Below are 18,624 nucleotides of genomic sequence, written 5' to 3'. Positions count from 1 at the left end.
CTAATACCAAAAAGCAAAAATTAAAAATCTAGAGTTTGGAATTTCAAAAATACAATGTTAAAAAAAAGGAAGAAGAAAAATAAAGAGAGAAAACAAACAAACAAACAAAAACAAACAATGTCGCAAAAATTATAAAGAAAATACAGGTACAAATTTGATAACTAATACCAAAAAGCAAAAATTAAAAATCTTGAGTTTGGAATTTCAAAAATACAATGTTAAAAAAAAGGAAGAAGAAAAATAAAGAGAGAAAACAAACAAACAAACAAAAACAAACAATGTCGCAAAAATTATAAAGAAAATACAGGTACAAATTTGATATCAAATACCAAAAAGCATAAATTAAAAATCTAGAGTAGAGTTTGGAATTTCAGATATACAATGTTATATAAAAGAAGAAGAGAAAGAAACAGAGAAAAAAAAAAGTCACAGAAATTATAAAAAAGACTATAGGTACAAAATTGATAACATATCCCAAAAAGCTAAAATTAAAAATCTAGAGTAGAGTTTGAAATTTCAAAAATACAATGTTAAAGAAAAGAAGAAAAAGAAAAAAAAAAGGTCAAAAAATTATAAAATATATATATATGAAATTTGCTGAAGAAGAAAAAAATAGTGTCTTTTTTTTTGCAAAGTAATAGGTTATAAAAGTGAAAATTAAAGGAACAATAGAGGACTTAAATTTTTTTTTTTAATTAAAAAAAAAAGAATTATCGTAAAAATAGTAAAAATATATCTAGGACTTTCTCTGGTTTTGTTGTGAGTATTGTGGGTTCAGTTCATTTTTGGCTAGTTCCTTGGTCCGACTTATATTTCTCAAGATCTATAGGCCCCTTCCTATGTAGTCCATAGTAACCACAGGGTTTTAATCTCCAAGGCGTTTCCCTCTGTTATAACCTTTTCTGTTTGCTGGTCTCTTCAGTGTCTGGTTTCCGCCCAGACACAAAGGGGACGGTGGAGGATACTTTCTTTTTTTTTTTTTAGGCTCACTTGTTCAGTCGCGCTGTGGGGAGGGAGGGAGGGATCCTGCAAACAAATAACACTGGCGTGCGCTCGCAATGCCTCAGCCACATTGGGTCTGCCCCCGCTCACTGCGCGTGTAGCCTCCCTGCCCACACTGCTCAGGCTTTAGGTTGCTCCACTGGGAACCATCCGAGGCCGGCCCTAGGCTGCATGCACCTCCCAGGTCCAAGCCGCTCAGGTTCCGGCGCTCGGGTAGTCCTCAGAGGCGCAGACTCAGTTGGGCCTGCGTTTTGTGCTCTTCCCAGGTCCGAGCAGCTCAGGTGATGAGGTGTTTGGTAAGTGCCAATGCTGCGACTTATCGCCTCCCCGCCACTCGGTTATCTGGGTGTAAAACCGGCGCACCTTCTCAGGCAGATGTTGACCGTCCAGACCCCCAAGAAGTTTTAGTTAGCAAAGAAGCCTGCTTACAGTTTTATAGATAATGTCTCTCTGGGGCTACAATTGCCCCCTTCCGGTTCTGGCTGCCTGTCACGGAGGGGGAAGGTCTGCAGCCGGCTATCTCTGTTCAGTCCTTTGTTTCGTGCGTGGGCCTGGCTGTGTCTTAGGTTAGGGCTGGCTTTTCGCGTGGTAGATATCCCACAGTCTGGTTTGCTAGCCCAAATTATTTCGCTCAGGTAGCGCTCAGGGTATTCAGGCCAGATTCTTACTCTAAGCGATGCAGCCCGCGCCGCGCCTCCCTGCCCAGCCCCTACTTGACAATGGCGTGTGCAGGCGTCTGCGCTGCTTCTCCGCTGGGGGAGTTACCGTAGGGCTCGCAATCTGCGAGTTTTACTTGTTTATTTATTTTTTCTCCCTGTTAAGTTGCCCTCTGTGCTTCCAAAGCTCGGCACAGATTCGGCAGTGAGAAGGTTTCCTGGTGTTTGGAAACTTCTCTCTTTTTAAGACTCCCTTCCCGGGACGAAACTCCGTCCCTCCCTCTTTTGTCTCTTTTTTTGTCTTTTATATTTTTTCCTACCTCCTTTCGAAGAATTGGGTTGCTTTTCTGGGTGCCTGATGTCCTCTGCTGGCATTCAAAAGTTGTTTTGTGGAATTTACCGACGTTTAAATGCTCTTTTGATGAATTTGTGGGGGAGAAAGTGTTCTCCCCGTCCTACTCCTCCGCCATCTTGGCTCCTCCCTCTCAGTAACTGGCTCTTGATGGAAAAAGTTTGCTGATAAAAAAGAGGGCAGGAGGAGAAAGGGACGACAGAGGATGAGATGGTTGGATGGCATCATCGACTCGATGTACATGGGTTTGGGTGGACTCTGGGAGTTGGTGATGGACAGGGAGGCCTGGCGTGCTGCGGTTCATGGGGTCACAAAGAGCTGGACATGACTGAGCGACTGAACTGAACTGATACTGAAAAAGTAGCATATGTATTACTATGATACAATTCAAAAACTTGGATAACTATTGGTTTCTTTGCAAGCTTCTGTATTTTATTTTAAGCATTTAAAAGTGTTATTTGTAGAAGTGATCTGTAGGTTTCACTAGACTTCCAAAACATCCATGAAAGGGGGCAAAAAGAAAAGAGATTCTTTAAATCTCTGCCTTACAGGATCTCAGGCAGGGGAACCTAATGGCCTGAACTGCATTTACTCTGCCTGAGCTTCTGTTCCCGCTTCTTGATCTGACAGATTTTTCGTATTTCCAGTACCCAGTACCCAAGCTGCCTCTTCTTTGTGAATGATTTATCAAGTCCTTACCCAGTGCCAGGCAGAGCCTTTATTAGCACTGTCTAATTTTATCCCATGACAACACCATACGGTCTAGGTGTGACGATCTTCCTTATAGCAGTGAGGTGGGCTCGGAGGAGCTGTCATGCCCATGTATTAATTGACCGGATGTTCACTGAGCACCTGCTATGTGCCAGGCTCTATGCCAAATGCCCAGGTGACAAAGCTGTCAGTAGTGATGCCGAGGTTTGGATCAGTCCCATCTGATACCAGTGTTAGGGTGGCTCACATCACAGCAGGTTGTGTTCGAGATGCCAGACACCACACTGTCTCTTTGAAACCAGCAGCAAGCTCAGTTACTCTTCCTTTTCTGGTGTTTCCATCCCATTTTATTCAGTAGCTCTCCTCTCCATCATAAAGGTTTGCGTCTCGTTCTCACTCCGTAGTCTGTTGTCTGCATTGGCTTTGCCTAGAGTAGGCCATAGCGTCTGTATTTTCCTAGCTGTAGCAGCATTCCTGGGCTTCCCTGGTGGCTCAGTGGTAAAGAATCTGCCTGCCAGTGCAGGAAATGGGGGTTTGAACCCTGGGTCGGGAAGATCCCCTGGAGAAGGAAATGGCAACCCACTCCAGTATTCTTGCCTGGGAAATTGCATGGACAGAGGAGCCTAAGGCTACAGTCCATGGGGTCACAAAAGAGTCAGACATGACTTACGTGACCAAAGAAAAACAAGCAGCATCCTTAGTGATGCTTGTCAATGCCACTGGAATGGCCCTTTAAAATCTTTTCTTTTTTTACAAGCATAAGCTTCTTTCCTGTAAGTGCAGCTCTCTTCTCCAGCACTTTGTGGATTTCTGAGACCACTGAGATTTGCCCTTCACAATCCAGGTTTAAACATTTACACATGCCATCTGATTGGGGGTTATGTTAAAATTGATAGCAGGAGGGGCTGGCAATGAAATCTCTATCTCAAATAGATAGAAAAAAGGGACCATAGGGGAGGCCTGATCTATGTGGTTTACCCTAGCTTGTGCACATCTTTCTGTCCAAAACCATGGAGATTGCTTTTTCCCCTAGAAACATAACCAGTGTTCATTAGCTGGGGTGGGCAAATACTCACAATATCAGCCATTTTAAAAAATTTCTTTTCTTTTTTTTCATATGTTGTAAGTAAAAAGCATTGTTGCCCAGTTGTTACTGGATCTACCTGGACATCAGCATTTTATCAGTTTATACACACATAATATATTCCATCAATTTGGATTCATAGTGCAATACTATTATGCAACCTACATTTTTTATGTGCTAACTTAAAAATAATGCAGGAGGCTGCATATTAGAAAAGAGCTTTTGGGGGGTCTTAAGATTTGCAATTCAGAAGACACAGGTTTCGGGTAAACACAAAAGAATATTCCAAGGAAGAGAGTCAGGAGCTTTTAAAGACAAAAGCCACAAGGTTGTTAAAAGTTGCCTGGAGAGGACTTCCCTGGTGGCGCCGTGGATAAGACTCCATACCTGCCAATGAAGGGGACAGAGGTTTGATCCCTGGTTCAGGAGGAATCCACATACCACGGAGCAACTAAGCCAGTGTGTCACGACTACTGGAACGTGTTTGCTGTAGGGCCTGCAAGCCACAGCTACTGAAGCCCATGTGCCTAGATCCTGTGTTTCGCAACAAGAGAATTCACTGCAATGAGAAGCCCGTGCATTGCAACTCCAGAGTAGCCCCTACTCTGCACAACTAGAGAAAGATCCCACTCACAGCAGTGAGGACCCAGTGCAGCAAAAAAAAATGCCTGGTGAGAATTGTCACTGACTCACCTGAATCAGAAAATATTTGTCCTTACAGAATCCCAGGTTGTTTTAGGATAGGGTTCCAAAAAGTAGATAGACCGTCACAAGTTATTTTAGGGGAAGGGTTGAGGGTGGATGAGGCCTGTGGACTTATTTGTATAATAGTAATAATAATGGTGATGATAATAACAATGATAAAAGAGAACCACCTTTTGATGACCGGGCAGGATCATTCCAGTGCTCTCTGTTGGTGAAGTTTAACATTCTCCTAGATGGCAAAAGGGAAATGGTTGCAGGGCCCAGCTCCAATATGCAGTTGGGCCAAGAATGTTGGATTTCGGGTTAAGAGACAGTAAATGAATAACTAAAGTATCTGGGCTTGCTTTTAGTTGTTTTCTCTCTGTTATAAATGATGCCTCAGTGGACATCTTTCATAAAATGTTTGCCTTTCTGGTGTTTCCAAAGGAAAAAACTTCATAGAATTTGATTTTGATTTTTAAGGCTTTTGCTAAACATTATGAAATCACCCATGAAAAATGTGTCTTTGTTCATTGTCCTGCAAGTCATGTGTAGGAAGAAAGGCACAGATTTTTGTCACAGAGCTTATTACTAGTTTTTCAGTTCTTGGGTCTCTCTATTGGATTGTTAACTTGGAGACAGGAGATGCTCCCAGCCAGGAGTCTTGTGGTTGGAATCCGGGGTCTAATATAGTGAATGCCAAGCCTTGCAGAGATGGAAGCAGCTGTGTATTGCTGCAACCCTCCACCACCTTGCCCAATCTCTTTAACTTACTCTCCATTCTAATTCACTGCTGCTGACAGATTTATTTCTCTGAAACATTCCCTCCGTCATAATGTTCAAAAGCCTTAAATGTTTTCTCTTTGTTTATTGTATTGAGATGTTGCTAGTGCTTACCCCACTGTCTGTATTACCAGAATTATCCCTGTCACCTTCTGTGCTCAAGGGAACTGACTACTCTGACTTCAAGGTTGATTCACCATCTACATCAGTTCAGTTCAGTTCAGTTCAGTCGCTCAGTCATGTCCGACTCTTTGCAACCCCATGAATTGAAGCATGCCAGGCCTCCCGGAGTTCACACAAACTCATGTCCATCGAGTCGGTGATGCCATCCAGCCGTCTCATCCTCTGTCATCCCCTTCTCCTCCTGCCCCCAATCCCTCCCAGCATCAGAGTCTTTTCCAGTGAGTCAACTTTTCTCATGAGGTGGCCAAAGTACTGGAATTTCAGCTTTAGCATCAGTCCTTCCAAAGAACATCCTGGGCTGATCTCCTTTACAATGGACTGGTTGGATCTCCTTGCAGTCCAGGGGACTCTCAAGAGTCTTCTCCAACACCACAGTTCAAAAGCATCAATTCTTCATCTCTCTTCTTTCTACACAGTCCAGCTCTCACATCCATACATGACTACTGGAAAAACTATAGCCTTGACTAGACGGACCTTTTTTGGCAAAGTAATGTCTCTGCTTTTGAATATGCTATCTACATAGTGACCTTTTATTACTTCTTAACAGATTGGACTCAATCAGTTTTTTCTCTAGGATGTTAGAGGGACAGAGACATGGATTGGGTTCTACCCTGAGTTTTTGGTCCTAGGGCCCGGACCTAGGACCGGCAAAGGTAGATGTGTCTCACTCTTGCCATATGAAATTGGCTGAGAAAGCAAGCATCTTCCCTGGCTTTCTAAAAGGTGCCTCTTTCCAAGCAGCAGTGAAATCTAATAGTGCCTGTTCCTTTAAGATAAGCATGCTCTTTTCCAGAAAACATTGTTCTTTGTCTCCTACAAGCAGTTGATGAAAATGAAAAGGGGGACAGGCATTCTCCTCTGGCTCTCCCCTGGGATCACTACATCCCATAGATTCCCTGGGCTCCTGAGGACTGTCTCCCAGCTTTTCTCCATTCCTTTTACCCAGATCTTATTACAGGTAGAAAGAGAACAAAGCGTTCTGATGGAACAGGCCCTCCCCTATCATGGTCTGTGTTTACATAGGACAGATAGGTAATTAGCTAAATATTCCTTATCACCTGTCTTGTCTATCTTCTTTTGCTTTGGGGAATTGTGTGAATGGTACATGGTGTTATGAAAAATAAATTGACTAAAGAAAGACAATAACTGAGAATAGAATCTAGTTAGTGGCATGAAAAAAGAGTGGAAAGAAGTCACATCCAGATCCTTCCGTCCATGGATGATGATGAATTGCTCAAGCTGGGGCTGGGGCGTGGGGCTGGGAAGGAACATGGTCCTTGATGGTAAGGACCCCAGGGAAGTCTGCAATATTAGTTATGTGAAATGTGCTTTTAGAAGAGTTTGCCACCCTTTCTTTCTTATTCTTTTCCCCACCTCACCTCTCAGCCTTTTTCTCCTGGCCTTTGGGGGTTCAGGTTTATTTTAGGGTATTTCTATCCTCCTCCTCAAATGTTAGACCTGTAGTCCTCTGTCTAGAGGCATTGCTCTGTAACCTAGCAACCAGCATGTCATATGTGGTCCTCAGTTATTTCCCTCAGCCCAAAGATTTGAAGATCATGCAAATGGACACATAAAGGATAGAAAGGATCAGGTTTACAGTGAAAAATCAGCCTCTGTGATGACTGAGTAATGGATACAAAGAACAGCGTTATTTCCTAGTATTATTTCCAAAGTAAGGACCCCATCACATCAGGGGAGAGAGACAGTGACAGACAAAGGCAGAACCAGAGAAAAGGTCCTGGAGCTGCCTGCACTTGCGGGGTCTGGTCGTGAGTGCCCCCTCCCCCTCTGACCTCCTGCTTTCCTTTCTCAGTCACAGGAAGGGGGTAGAATTTGGAATTTTTGACCAGGGAATAATTCTTAATATTGCCTGGCTACATAGAAAGTTGGCCTACTGAGATAAACAAATTTCAGAAGGCAAAATATGACAACAGTGACATTTTCCTGAGGAATCTTATTATCCGATCCACACAGAGGCCGAGTCACTGAGCTGGTTCTGTGAAGAAGCACAAAGACATCCTATGGAGATGCTTGTGAATGTCAGGGGCTAGTACAGTCTGCCACTGCTGGGTGGCAGGAGCTGTGACAGCGGGGTTTAGCGGCTTTCACTGGGCCCTTGTCATTCTTCCCGTACATTGTGTGCTGTTACTTTAGGACATTCTCTGCAGAAATGTTCTTTCTGCTGCTCTCTTCTTCATTTTTAAGGAGCTGCCATTAGTCTTGTTTGCCTTACTTTATTACCTTGAAATTCCAAACACTGACTCTAAATGTGCTGCATGGTCTTATGAATTAGACCGGGATGATTCTAAACTTTACTGTGCATCAGAATTATTTGCAAGCATAGTGAAAATGTAGCCGCTGAGGCCCCTGAGTGTGTGCTTGGCGGGCTGGGGAGTCCCAGAAATCTGCATTTTAATACTCAGGGTGATTCTCAAGCCAGTGGTATGAAGATCCCATGAGAATCAGGGATTAAAGACTGATTTCCCAGAGAGGGGCATGGGACAGTTTCTTGGCTCTGTGAGTTGATGAATACATTCTTTAGTTTTGCAGAATCCCCCTCTCTGTTTGGAGGGAGAGAGTTCACTTTTTTTTGTTGTTGCTGTTCCTTCCCCCACATGCTTTTCTTTAAAGTGCATATCTTTTTAAAATTTTATATATTTTTTAAAATTTAATTTTTTTCTTTGGCCATACCACAAAGCATGTGGGATCTTAGTTCCCCAATAAGAGATCACACTTGCAATCCCTGCATTGGAAGTGCAAAGTCTTTTTTTTTTTTTCCCCTTAATCCCTGAACCATCAGGGAAGTACTCCCGTCACGCACACACACATGCTTTTATAAGTCATTTAATGATGTTCCTTGTCTGGCCTGAGAAAAGTGCCTCTATTGAATGCTGCTGGATTGATCCTGTTGAAATCTGCTTACCAAAGGTCACTGACATAACCTGTTGATCAGACAAAGCTGGCTAGAGTATTACTCACTTCACTAAGGAAGAATGGATCCATGCCAGCTGGGGCAGAGTATCAGCGGATGGAGGTGAATTGGTCAGGGTAAGCTGGAGGGAATGGACAGGAGGTAGAGGGAGGCAGGCAATGGGCAGGATAAGTAAGTAAAATCACACACACACACACACACACACACCGCTTGCTGGATGCTTGGAGGACTGCATCAAAGAAGTCCCTTCTGAAACAAATGTAGAGGCCCGAGAGTATGATAAAAGAGTGGGTGCCAGGTCCTCAGCCTTTAATGTGGAGCATGCTGTGTGCCAGACCTCCCCTCAGCCGTGCTGATCTGCTGATGGAATAGGTGAATGGTTGATAGCATTTGTTATCCCGCTGGATATGTGCTGCTGACTTCCTGAAGTCTGAGACTCAAGATCACCTAGACGGCACTGTTATTTTTACTGGCTGGATTACATATAGAGACTGGCTCAAAACAAGTAAGCATATGCAGCAATGTGCTTTTCGGATGTTATTTTTGCACTTAATAATAAGCAGCTAACTTTTTTCATGAGCGTTTGCAAGGTGCCATTCTCTGTCCTAATCACTTTAAATGGATTATGTCAGTTAATCCTCAGAACAGCCTTAGGAGACGGGTGCTATCCTTATTTTACACACAAACAAGCTGACACAGAGGGTAGCTATGTTGCTTGTACCAGATTCCCCAGGTAAGAAGTGAGATGTGGATCTAGTTCAGACTATCCTAGCCGGAAACCCAACTCATCAGTGATGCCCTACACTGTCTGGATGAGACTTATGAAATAAGAATAAGTCCAAGCCTTTTCCTGTGTTTACATCCCAAGTTCGACTTCCTTGGAGAGCAAAAGGCGTCATCATCAGTCAGTGGCACGAGAGGTGGCATCCAGGGGATTTTCTTGATGGAAAAGTCTCCGAAGCAGATGTCTACCATTGGCTCTTTCTTTGAGTTTGATCTACCCTTCTGTTGGGACCTTAAAGTTTTTAATGCATATATTTGTGGCTTTTCTATTTTTTGCTGTTGTTGTTTATCTATTGTTCCAAAATACTAAACACTGATTAAAAAATGTATTTTGGGTATAAGGAAGAGACAGAAAGCAAATCAGCTGCCGATTGGGAAGGGATGCGTGCTGCTCTCAATGTAACAATCCCATTTTGAAAGAATTCTAGGCCAGGCACAGCTCATACGTCACATCTGGTTCTTGCTGCATTCTCTAAGCAATGACTTGTTCTTCCCATTTTAGATTGGAGTGGTTGAATAGCTTGCACTGAGCTTACAAGGTGGTGTGAGTCAGATGGAATTTGAACCCAGCCCTGCCTGTCAGTGGTTTTGACACTGCTTTTGTTTTAAATAAACAACCCTCAAGACTCTTTCTTCAGAGTACTCATTCTTGGATCCCAGAAAGTCAGGAGTCTGTGTGGAAGGAGTCAACATGGAGGTCAATTGCTTGAGGTCACCCCAGCCATAATTCCACCCAGTGCCTCATGTCCAGGACATCCTGGAGAGCACCTGGGAATCTGCAGAGCGTTTGTTAATACCGCACTTACTTCTTTGCTCTCATATATGGCAATCAGATGATGAGCTCGCCCCTCTAACGAGGAATGCAAGGTCTAAGTTGTTTACCTTTTCCAGAGGGAGCACAGCCTCTGATGTCATCTGCCCCCACCCTGAGGGGTTTGAGTCCCCCCCTCCCCCTCCTTGATGTTGGGCAAATAACTTATCCTCTTGGCAGCTTTGGTTTCTTATCTTTAAAGTGAACGTAAGATAATTATGATGGTTAAAAAACCATTCCAACAAAACCCCAAATCCCTCACCACAGTGCCTTTCAATAAATGTTAATTTACCGCTTTTATTAGGAATGCTTCATCACCACTACTAATTTTCACGAGGAGAGATTATTGCTAAACCCTCCAGGCCTCTTTATACCCTCTTTTCCTGCTTGATTTGTTACTTGGGAAGAATAAACTAGGCCCCCTTTTCCTCTTGGGAAGGAACCCGACTTGGGTCTTAACCTCAACAGGTATGCTAATCTGAGGGTTTCGTTAGCTGTCTGCTGGTTATCATTCTCAGCCCTGTGTTCCATAATCACTAATAAAGGAGATATTTTAGGTTTTCACCTTCTGACTCCTTTATTTCTTGATTCATATAAAACCTGAGCAGGAAAGACATAGCTATCTATTTGGCTTCCTTAATATTCTATAATGAGTATTTTTGGTTTTCCTCTCCATTTCTCTTAGAGGCATAGAATTTTAGAGTTGAAAGATTTTTTAAAAAAATACTGAAATTCATTTCACCATCTTATAACTGAACTGGGCTGCCCAGTGGTCATCCAGCCCTTGCCTACACACTTCCGGTAATGAAGACCTTGCTCTCTCAAGAGGTGGCCCAGGGTGTCTGGCTGGGGATGCTCTAAATTGGGCTGAAATTGCCCGAGGAAAGTTTGGATCTAGCAGTGTGGAGCTTTCAGGCCTGCTGAACTCAGTGTAAAACGTTCAGATTAGGATTTCTTTGGGAGAAAGTACTGGCCTGAGGCCTGCTCGCTTTCAGATAATTGTTCTAGAAAATTCATTTTCCAATAAGTCATCAGAATTGGCTGAGGGCGAGAGTGAGTATTCTGTGTTTATGGCATCTCATTCTGAGAAATTTCCTACTACTCCAATGTGCCTGCTGCATCCTGAGCAAATTCTAGCTTGTGGCTTGTCAGAAATGGTGCAGGAGATTGACCCACAAGGCACTTTATTAACCTCCTGGCTCAGTGCTCCGGGGTGGGGGATGCGGTGGTGTGACTCCCAGAAGGTCAACTCCTGAAAGCTGAGCATGGTGCGTACTCTGGTGGCAGAAGAGGAAACTGCCAGTGAAATTCTCCTTTGCATGCCAAAGATGCTAAGTGAAAGCTTCACAACACTCACTTCCAATATACTTGCTGAGTGGAGATGGACCAATTTGGAATCTGCTGATGTATGCTGTTTGTTCTTAACTTCAAGGCAACGTTCAATAGAAACCAGCAAATGTTAAGAAACCAGAAACCAGATTCCTTCTTAACTTTTTTTTTCCCAAAAAAGAGAACAACTTTATTGAGATAATTCACAGACCAAAAATTCACCTGTTAAAGTGTTCAGTTTGTTGCTGTTGTTGTTCAGTTGCTCAGTCATGTCCAACTCTTTGCAACCCCATGGACTACAGCACACCAGGCTTCCCTGTCCTTCACCATCTTCCAGAGCTTGCTCAAACTCATGTCCATCGAGTGGGTGATGCCATCCAACCGTCTCATCCTCTGTCGTCCCCTTGTCCTCCTGCCTTCAATCTTTCCCAGCATCAGGGTCTTTTCCAGTGAGTCAGCTTTTTATATCAGGTGTCCTAAGTATTGGAGCTTCATTATCAGTCCTTCCAATGAATATTCAAGGTTGATTTCCTTTAGGATTGACTGGTTTGATCTCTTTGCTCTCCAAGGGACTCTCCAGAGTCTTCTCCAGCACCGTAGCTCAAAGACATCAATTCTTCGGTGCTCAGCCATTTTTATTGTCCAGCTCTCACATCCCTACATGACTACTGGAAAAACCATAGCTTTGACTATATGGACCTTTGTAAGCAAAGTAATATATCTGCTTTTTAATATGCTGTCTAGGTTTGTCATTGTTTTTCTTCCAAGGAGCAAGTGTCTTTTAATTTCATGGCTGCAGTCACCATTTGCAGTGATTTTGAAGCCCAAGAAGATAGTCTCTCACTGTTTCCATTGTTTCCCCATCTATGCCATAAAGTGATGAGACCGGATGCCATGATCTTTGTTGTTTGAATGCTGAGTTTTAAGCCAGCTTTTTCACTCTCCTCTTTCATCTTCATCAAGAGGCTCTTTAACTCATTGGCTTTTAATTCTTCAATTTGTTGGATTTCACTATATTCACAGATTTCTAAAATCATCACCACCATCAATTTTAGAGCATTTTCATCACCCCTGAAAAAAAATTCCTGTGCCGGTTAGCACTCACTCCCAAATCCTCCTCCATCAGCCCTTTGAAACCATTAGTCTGCTTCCTTGTCTCTATGGATGGACCTCTTTTGACAAATGGAATCATAAAATACATAGCTTTTGCATCTCAATTCTTTCACTTAATGTTTTCAAGATCGTGTGGTAGCATGAATCAATACTTTGTTTCTTTTAATGGCTTAGTAATATTCCATTGAATGGATTTACCATGTTTGTTTATCCAGTCATCTGCTGATGGATATTTGGGTTGTTTATACCTTGGCCGTTATGAATAAAATTTCTCTGAATATTCAGGTACAAGTTTTTGTATGGTTATGTAGTTTCGGTTCTCTTGGGTATGTATGTAGGAATGATTTTGCTGGATAATACTCCTTTTAATAATCTTTTAAACTTGCTTGTTTTGATTGCTATCCTTGTGTCCCATGTATCTATTCTCTGGGTTCATATTCGCTTCCTCTGTATGGTATGCTGTCCATGATGATAGAAAGAAACAGAACAGAGATAGACTCACAGACACCAAAAGCAAACTTATGGTTACCATAGGGGAAAGGGAGGAGTGGGGGGATAAATTAGGAGTTTAGGATTAACATGTATACATTACTACATATAAAAATGGGTAATCAGCAAGGACCTACTATATAGCACAAGGAGCTCTATACAATATTCTGTAATAACATATATAGGAAAAGAATCAGAAAAAGAATATATGCATATGTATAACTGAATCACTTTGCTATACATGTGAAACTATCACAACACGGTAAGTCAGCTATACTCTAAAATAAAATAAAAATTAAATTAAAAAAAAAGAAGGGGGAAATAAAGTTAATGCATCTGCTGCTGCTGCTGCTAAGTCGCTTCAGTCATGTCCAACTCTGTGCGACCCCATAGACCGCAGCCCACCAGGCTCCCCCGTCCCTGGGATTCTCCAGGCAAGAACACTGGAGTGGGTTGCCATTTCCTTCTCCAATGCATGAAAGTGAAAAGTGAAAGTGAAGTCACTCAGTCGTGTCCGACTCTTAGCGACCCCATGGACTGCAGCCTACGGGGCTCCTCCATCCGTGGGATTCTCCAGGCAGGAGTACTGGAGTGGGGTGCCATTGCCTTGGGACCCAGATTAAAGTCCTTTGTAGAAAGAATTAAAAATTATTCAAGTGAGAATAGACCGAATCATATGAATGCATATTATTTATATATAGACTCTCTGCTAGGTGATATGTGCCTTTGTGTTCTTCTTTCCCAAGCTTCCACTTGAAGATTTACAGTTTTTTTTTTTCCTTTTCCAGAATAGAAATGAAATAAAAAATGGCACTATCCTTCGATTAACCACATCTCCGGTAAGTTGATGCTTGTTTGTGGTTCTGTGATTTGCAGTTTGTTATACGTGATTATGGGATATTAAATTTTCAAGGTGACTCATGTGAAACAAAAGATTTTTGGAGTGTTCCCCTATTCTGGAGTAGCAGGAATGCCCCCCCTTTGATTTCCTGGCACAGAAAAGGAAGTTTTTGTTCCAGGTTATGTGCAAGTAAATTCACTTTAAAGTTTGAATTCCGTGGTCATATCAACAATTCTCATAACATAGATAGGATAACTCTACCCTGCGAATCTGTTTTACCTACCTACCCACAGATCCACCTAAGACTATCTGAACAAACAAAGGGAACACAAGTAGAGACAGCCTGTTAAACTTCCCTTGAAAGTCAAAAGGCGTGTGTCTGTGTATGGAAGAGTGAAAACGTTTAAGTATTTCCTAAGGTTTGGTCAGTTATTGTGACGATTCATCAAATATAGTTTAAGAAATATTTGCCACTTCTGTTGTTTCACTGACAGCTGATTCTAGAAAAAAACCCTTTCAAGTTTTCCAAATAAAAACTGCTAAACAAAATGCTACAATATATTTAGATTACTGTAGCCAACTGTATTGCTTAACTTGATCTTTCTTACTTGCTTATGGAGACTTTGGGTAGTAACATTAGCATATTTAAACTATGTTTTTTTCACAGTGCATTTTATCACTTTCCTAAAAAATAATCTGCACAAAATACACCAAGTGTTACTATTTTCACTCTGCATATGTGATGAAAACTGTGTCTAGCTCTCATTTTCAGTTTCCACTGAAGCCATGTGCTAGGCTAAAAATAAATTTAAAAATTGGGAAAAGCATCTGGCTAAAATTAAATTGTGGGTACTGTAACCACCACAAATTCTTCTTGTTGAAAATTACATTAGAGAGGCTTACAAACACCTAAACATTTTACCCAGTAACATCTTGAGCGTAAACACAGTGATGGGCTCAAAAGAATACGCTGCTGGAGTTGGCTAAACTGGCTTTTGGTACCTTCTTTCCCACTTAAGGGAAATTACCATTCACACTCCTTTTTCAGTGACTCCATGTTGAGCCAAGACATTTTTGTCTGCCTTAGCACTGACCTTACTTCAGTTAGCATGAATTCACCTTAATTTGACTTTTAGAGACCATGGTTTCATTTGGGTTTTGTAGTTCCTATATATCCTGTTGAAATTATTCATCTGGTTGATGGGAAGAAAGAGTATACCTTTTGTTTCATCTCAGAATTAGAAAGACACCATTTTTTTTTTTTTTAATCTACGCCTTGGCTTCATGAACAAAATTTCTGCAGTGCCAAGCTACTGCTTGCAAGAAGGTTAGTGTTTGTCAGGGTGAAGTTTCTCAGCATCCAGAAAGCCAATGTGCTGACACTGTGGTGTGACTTGGCCTCACTGGGGACACTGGAGCTTGTGCCCTTCGTGTACCCAACACAGTGAAGGGAGACGTGCAAAAACCAGTGCACAAAAACAACACCATACAATAGAGTCCCCCTGCAAGAGACTAGTTTACATTTGCCAGAGAATAGTGGTCCCCAAAGTTGAATCATTGGTAGAACTTTAAAAATGCTGATGTCTGGGCCTTCAAAGAGAAGCTGAATAATGACATCTTTCTAAGATGTCAAGGGTCCAAGCTCCTGCACTTTAAGTAAGCACTTTATGGTTTGACTGTAGCCATGGAGTCTAGCATTGGGAATTACTCTATAAGCAAGACATATTGGATCTTTAAACTTTGTTTGTTGCTGGTAGATTTTCTTTTTAAAGATTTTGTGTTTGACTGAAAAAATATGGGTCAGCATATGCTAACTCTTTCACTTCTTATATACACAATAAAAATATATTTTTGAAAACTGTCTCTATTGAATTTGCAAGGAGGTGTTAGAGTACCATAAAGAAACCAGCAAATGGTGTTGTGCTAACTTTTACAAGTTTTTGTATCTACCTCAGCTGAACTCTCTCTGTAGCCACAGTATCACACTCGCCCACACTCATAGACACATGCATGCACACACTCTTGTTTTAGGTAATGTGCAGCTCATGTCCACTCTATCAATGGCATTTTGAAGGATTTATTTTCAGTCTTACTCTGTTATAAAACTATTCTTTCTGGATTATTCCTAACAAAATAGGGCATTAATAATAAAAGATTTAAAAAAAACTGCATAGTTATTCTTTTAATAGCCCAACACTTGGCATATGGTCTTCCTCTATGTTGCATATCTTCAGACAATCTCTCTACTGACCATCTTAAATATATATCTTTTTTAGATGTCATATCCTTATCTATCTCCCCAGTGGTATGAAAATATAGCCATGAACCCACCCTGGAAATGTGTGTGAATATGTGTGAGTTTTTGAGCATTTAAAGGTTTGAAGACCTTCAGATTATGCTGCTAAGTAGTATTTCCTTGTATCTGTCATGATAATATTAATAATAGCTATGGAAATCTAACCTGAGGTCACATGTTGCATGAAGCATGTTTTACATAAATTTTGACTACTGTTCCTCTTATTAATAGAGGAAGCCTAGGTTTCCAGACCATTGTTTTCACATTCCTGAAATTTTTGTTTTGGAAAGTTTTTATAGTAAATATATTTGTAGTTTTGGAGTATGGAAAGCCATTCTAAGTTCTAAATAGGACACAAAACTCAGAAATTACAAAGAAAAAGATTAATAAATTTGATTACCAAAAATAAAAACACCACAGAACTTTCATATTTGTGAAAAATTCCAGAAACAAAATAAAAAATAGCAAATTAAGAAAAACTATTGGCAATGTAAGTAAAAAATGGAGGGTTAATTCCTCAAATTGCAGGATCCCTTGTGAATAAATAAACTGCCCCCAAAATATATGGTCCAAAATCTATAAACAAAAATGATCTCTTTCTCTCTTTCTATAAATCTATATATTTATCTATCTTATCTTGCCAAGCAGGATCTACATAGACCTATATATGGCTATATACCTATAGCTGTGAAAGAAGAAACTCAATCTTCCTCTCAAAAAAGAGATGAAAATGTACATTTCTTGATAATCAAGGCACGAGGCAAAGATGCTGTGGGGTCAAGAGTATAAATTGGTACAGCCTTTTTGGAGGGCAATTTAGCTGTATTCACCCAAGCTTAAAATGCGTGTGTCTTTGTTCTGACAATTTGACTCCTGGGAATTTATTCAGTAGATAGTCTCACAAAAGCACTGTAGGATACACACACAGACACACAGACACACACACACACCCCATACACATCCATACAGGGCTGTATGCATCATTGCTTTCCATAATCAAAACCTATTGGAACCTATTAGCTATCAGTTGGGACTAGTTAAATGCATTAGGTGATAACTGTGTGACAGAATACTGTGTAGATGTGAAAAAGAATGTGGCATGTGCTGCCTCAGAAGCACCTCAGAATTTTATTAAGTGCCAAAGCAGGTTGCAGAACACGATGTGTAGAGTCATCCCCCTGATGCACAGGGAAAATAGGTATATGTCAATAAAAGAATAGAAATGGTTCTCAAGGAATATCACAAGAAACTTTTAGCATTATGCTAACTCTATTTTTCACTTTATAACTTCTGATAATACATATTTCTGTACCATGTGCTGCTGTTATTTTATTTTATTTTGGCTGCACCCTGCTGCACTCAATATGCCAGCTAATTTGGAAAACTCAGCAGTGGCCACAGGACTGGAAAAGGTCAGTTTTCATTCCAATCCCAAAGAAAGACAATGCCAAAGAATGCTCAAACTACCGCAAAATTACACTCATCTCACACACTAGTAAAGTAATGCTCAAAATTCTCCAAGCCAGGCTTCAGTAATACATGAACCATGAACTTCCAGATGTTCAAGCTGGTTTTAGTAAAGGCAGAGGAACCAGAGGTCAAATTGCCAACATCTGCTGGATCATGGAAAAAGCAAGAGGGTTCCAGAAAAACATCTATTTCTGCTTTATTGACTATGCCAAAGCCTTTGACTGTGTGGATCACAATAAACTGTGGAAAATTCTGAAAGAGATGGGAATACCAGACCACCTGACCTGCCTCTTGAGAAACCTGTATGCAGATCAGGAAGCAACAGTTAGAACTGGACATGGAACAACAGACTGGTTCCAAATAGAAAAAGGAGTATGTCAAGACTGTATATTGTCACTCTGCTTATTTAACTTATATGCAGAGTACGTCATGAGAAATGCTGGGCTAGAAGAAGCAGAAGCTGGAATCAAGATTGCCAGGAGAAATATCAATCACCTCAGATATGCAGATGACACCACCCTTATGGCAGAAAGTGAAGAAGAACTAAAAAGCCTCTTGATGAAGGTCAAAGAGAAGAGTGAAAAAGTTGGCTTAAAACTCAACATTCAGAAAACGAAGATCATGGCATCTGGTCCTATCACTTCATGGGAAATAGATGGGGAAACAGTGGAAACAGTGTCAGACTTAATTTTGGGGGGCTCCAAAATTACTGCAGATGGTGACTGCAGCCATGAATTTAAAAGACACTTACTCCTTGGAAGGAAAGTTATGACCAACCTAGATAGCATATTGAAAAACAGAGACATTACTTTGCCAACAAAGGTCCTTCTAGTCAAGTCTATGGTTTTTCCAGTGGTCATGTATGGATGTGAGAGTTGGACTGTGAAGAAGGCTGAGCGCTGAAGAATTGATGCTTTTGAACTGTGGTGTTGGAGAAGACTCTTGAGAGTCCCTTGGACTGCAAGGAGATCCAACCAGTCCATTCTGAAGGAGATCAGCCCTGGGATTTCTTTGGAAGGACTGATGCTAAAGCTGAAACTCCAGTACTTTGGCTACCTCATGCGAAGAGTTGACTCATTGGAAAAGACTCTGATGCTGGAAGGGA

The 18,624-nt window shown here is 41.3% G+C and overlaps 1 protein-coding gene across 7 annotated transcripts in view; it reads left to right on the top strand.

Annotated features, from left to right (window-relative positions):
• The window catches only part of ELMO1 (engulfment and cell motility 1), a 584,819-nt gene that overhangs the window by 173,557 nt on the left and 392,638 nt on the right, over positions 1-18,624 (top strand). For all 7 annotated transcript variants that reach the window (XM_010831166.1, XM_010831161.1, XM_010831167.1 and 4 more), the window contains one exon: positions 13,701-13,751. In XM_010831166.1, the coding sequence (XP_010829468.1) occupies positions 13,701-13,751 (51 nt within the window). The remainder of the gene's footprint in view (positions 1-13,700; positions 13,752-18,624) is intronic.

Source organism: Bison bison, unplaced genomic scaffold (genome assembly GCF_000754665.1).
Source record: "Bison bison bison isolate TAMUID 2011002044 unplaced genomic scaffold, Bison_UMD1.0 scf7180017864525, whole genome shotgun sequence".
Taxonomy (NCBI): Eukaryota; Metazoa; Chordata; class Mammalia; order Artiodactyla; family Bovidae; genus Bison; species Bison bison.
Note: the sequence above shows the minus strand (reverse complement) of the source record. Positions and strands in the feature narration are given on the sequence as shown.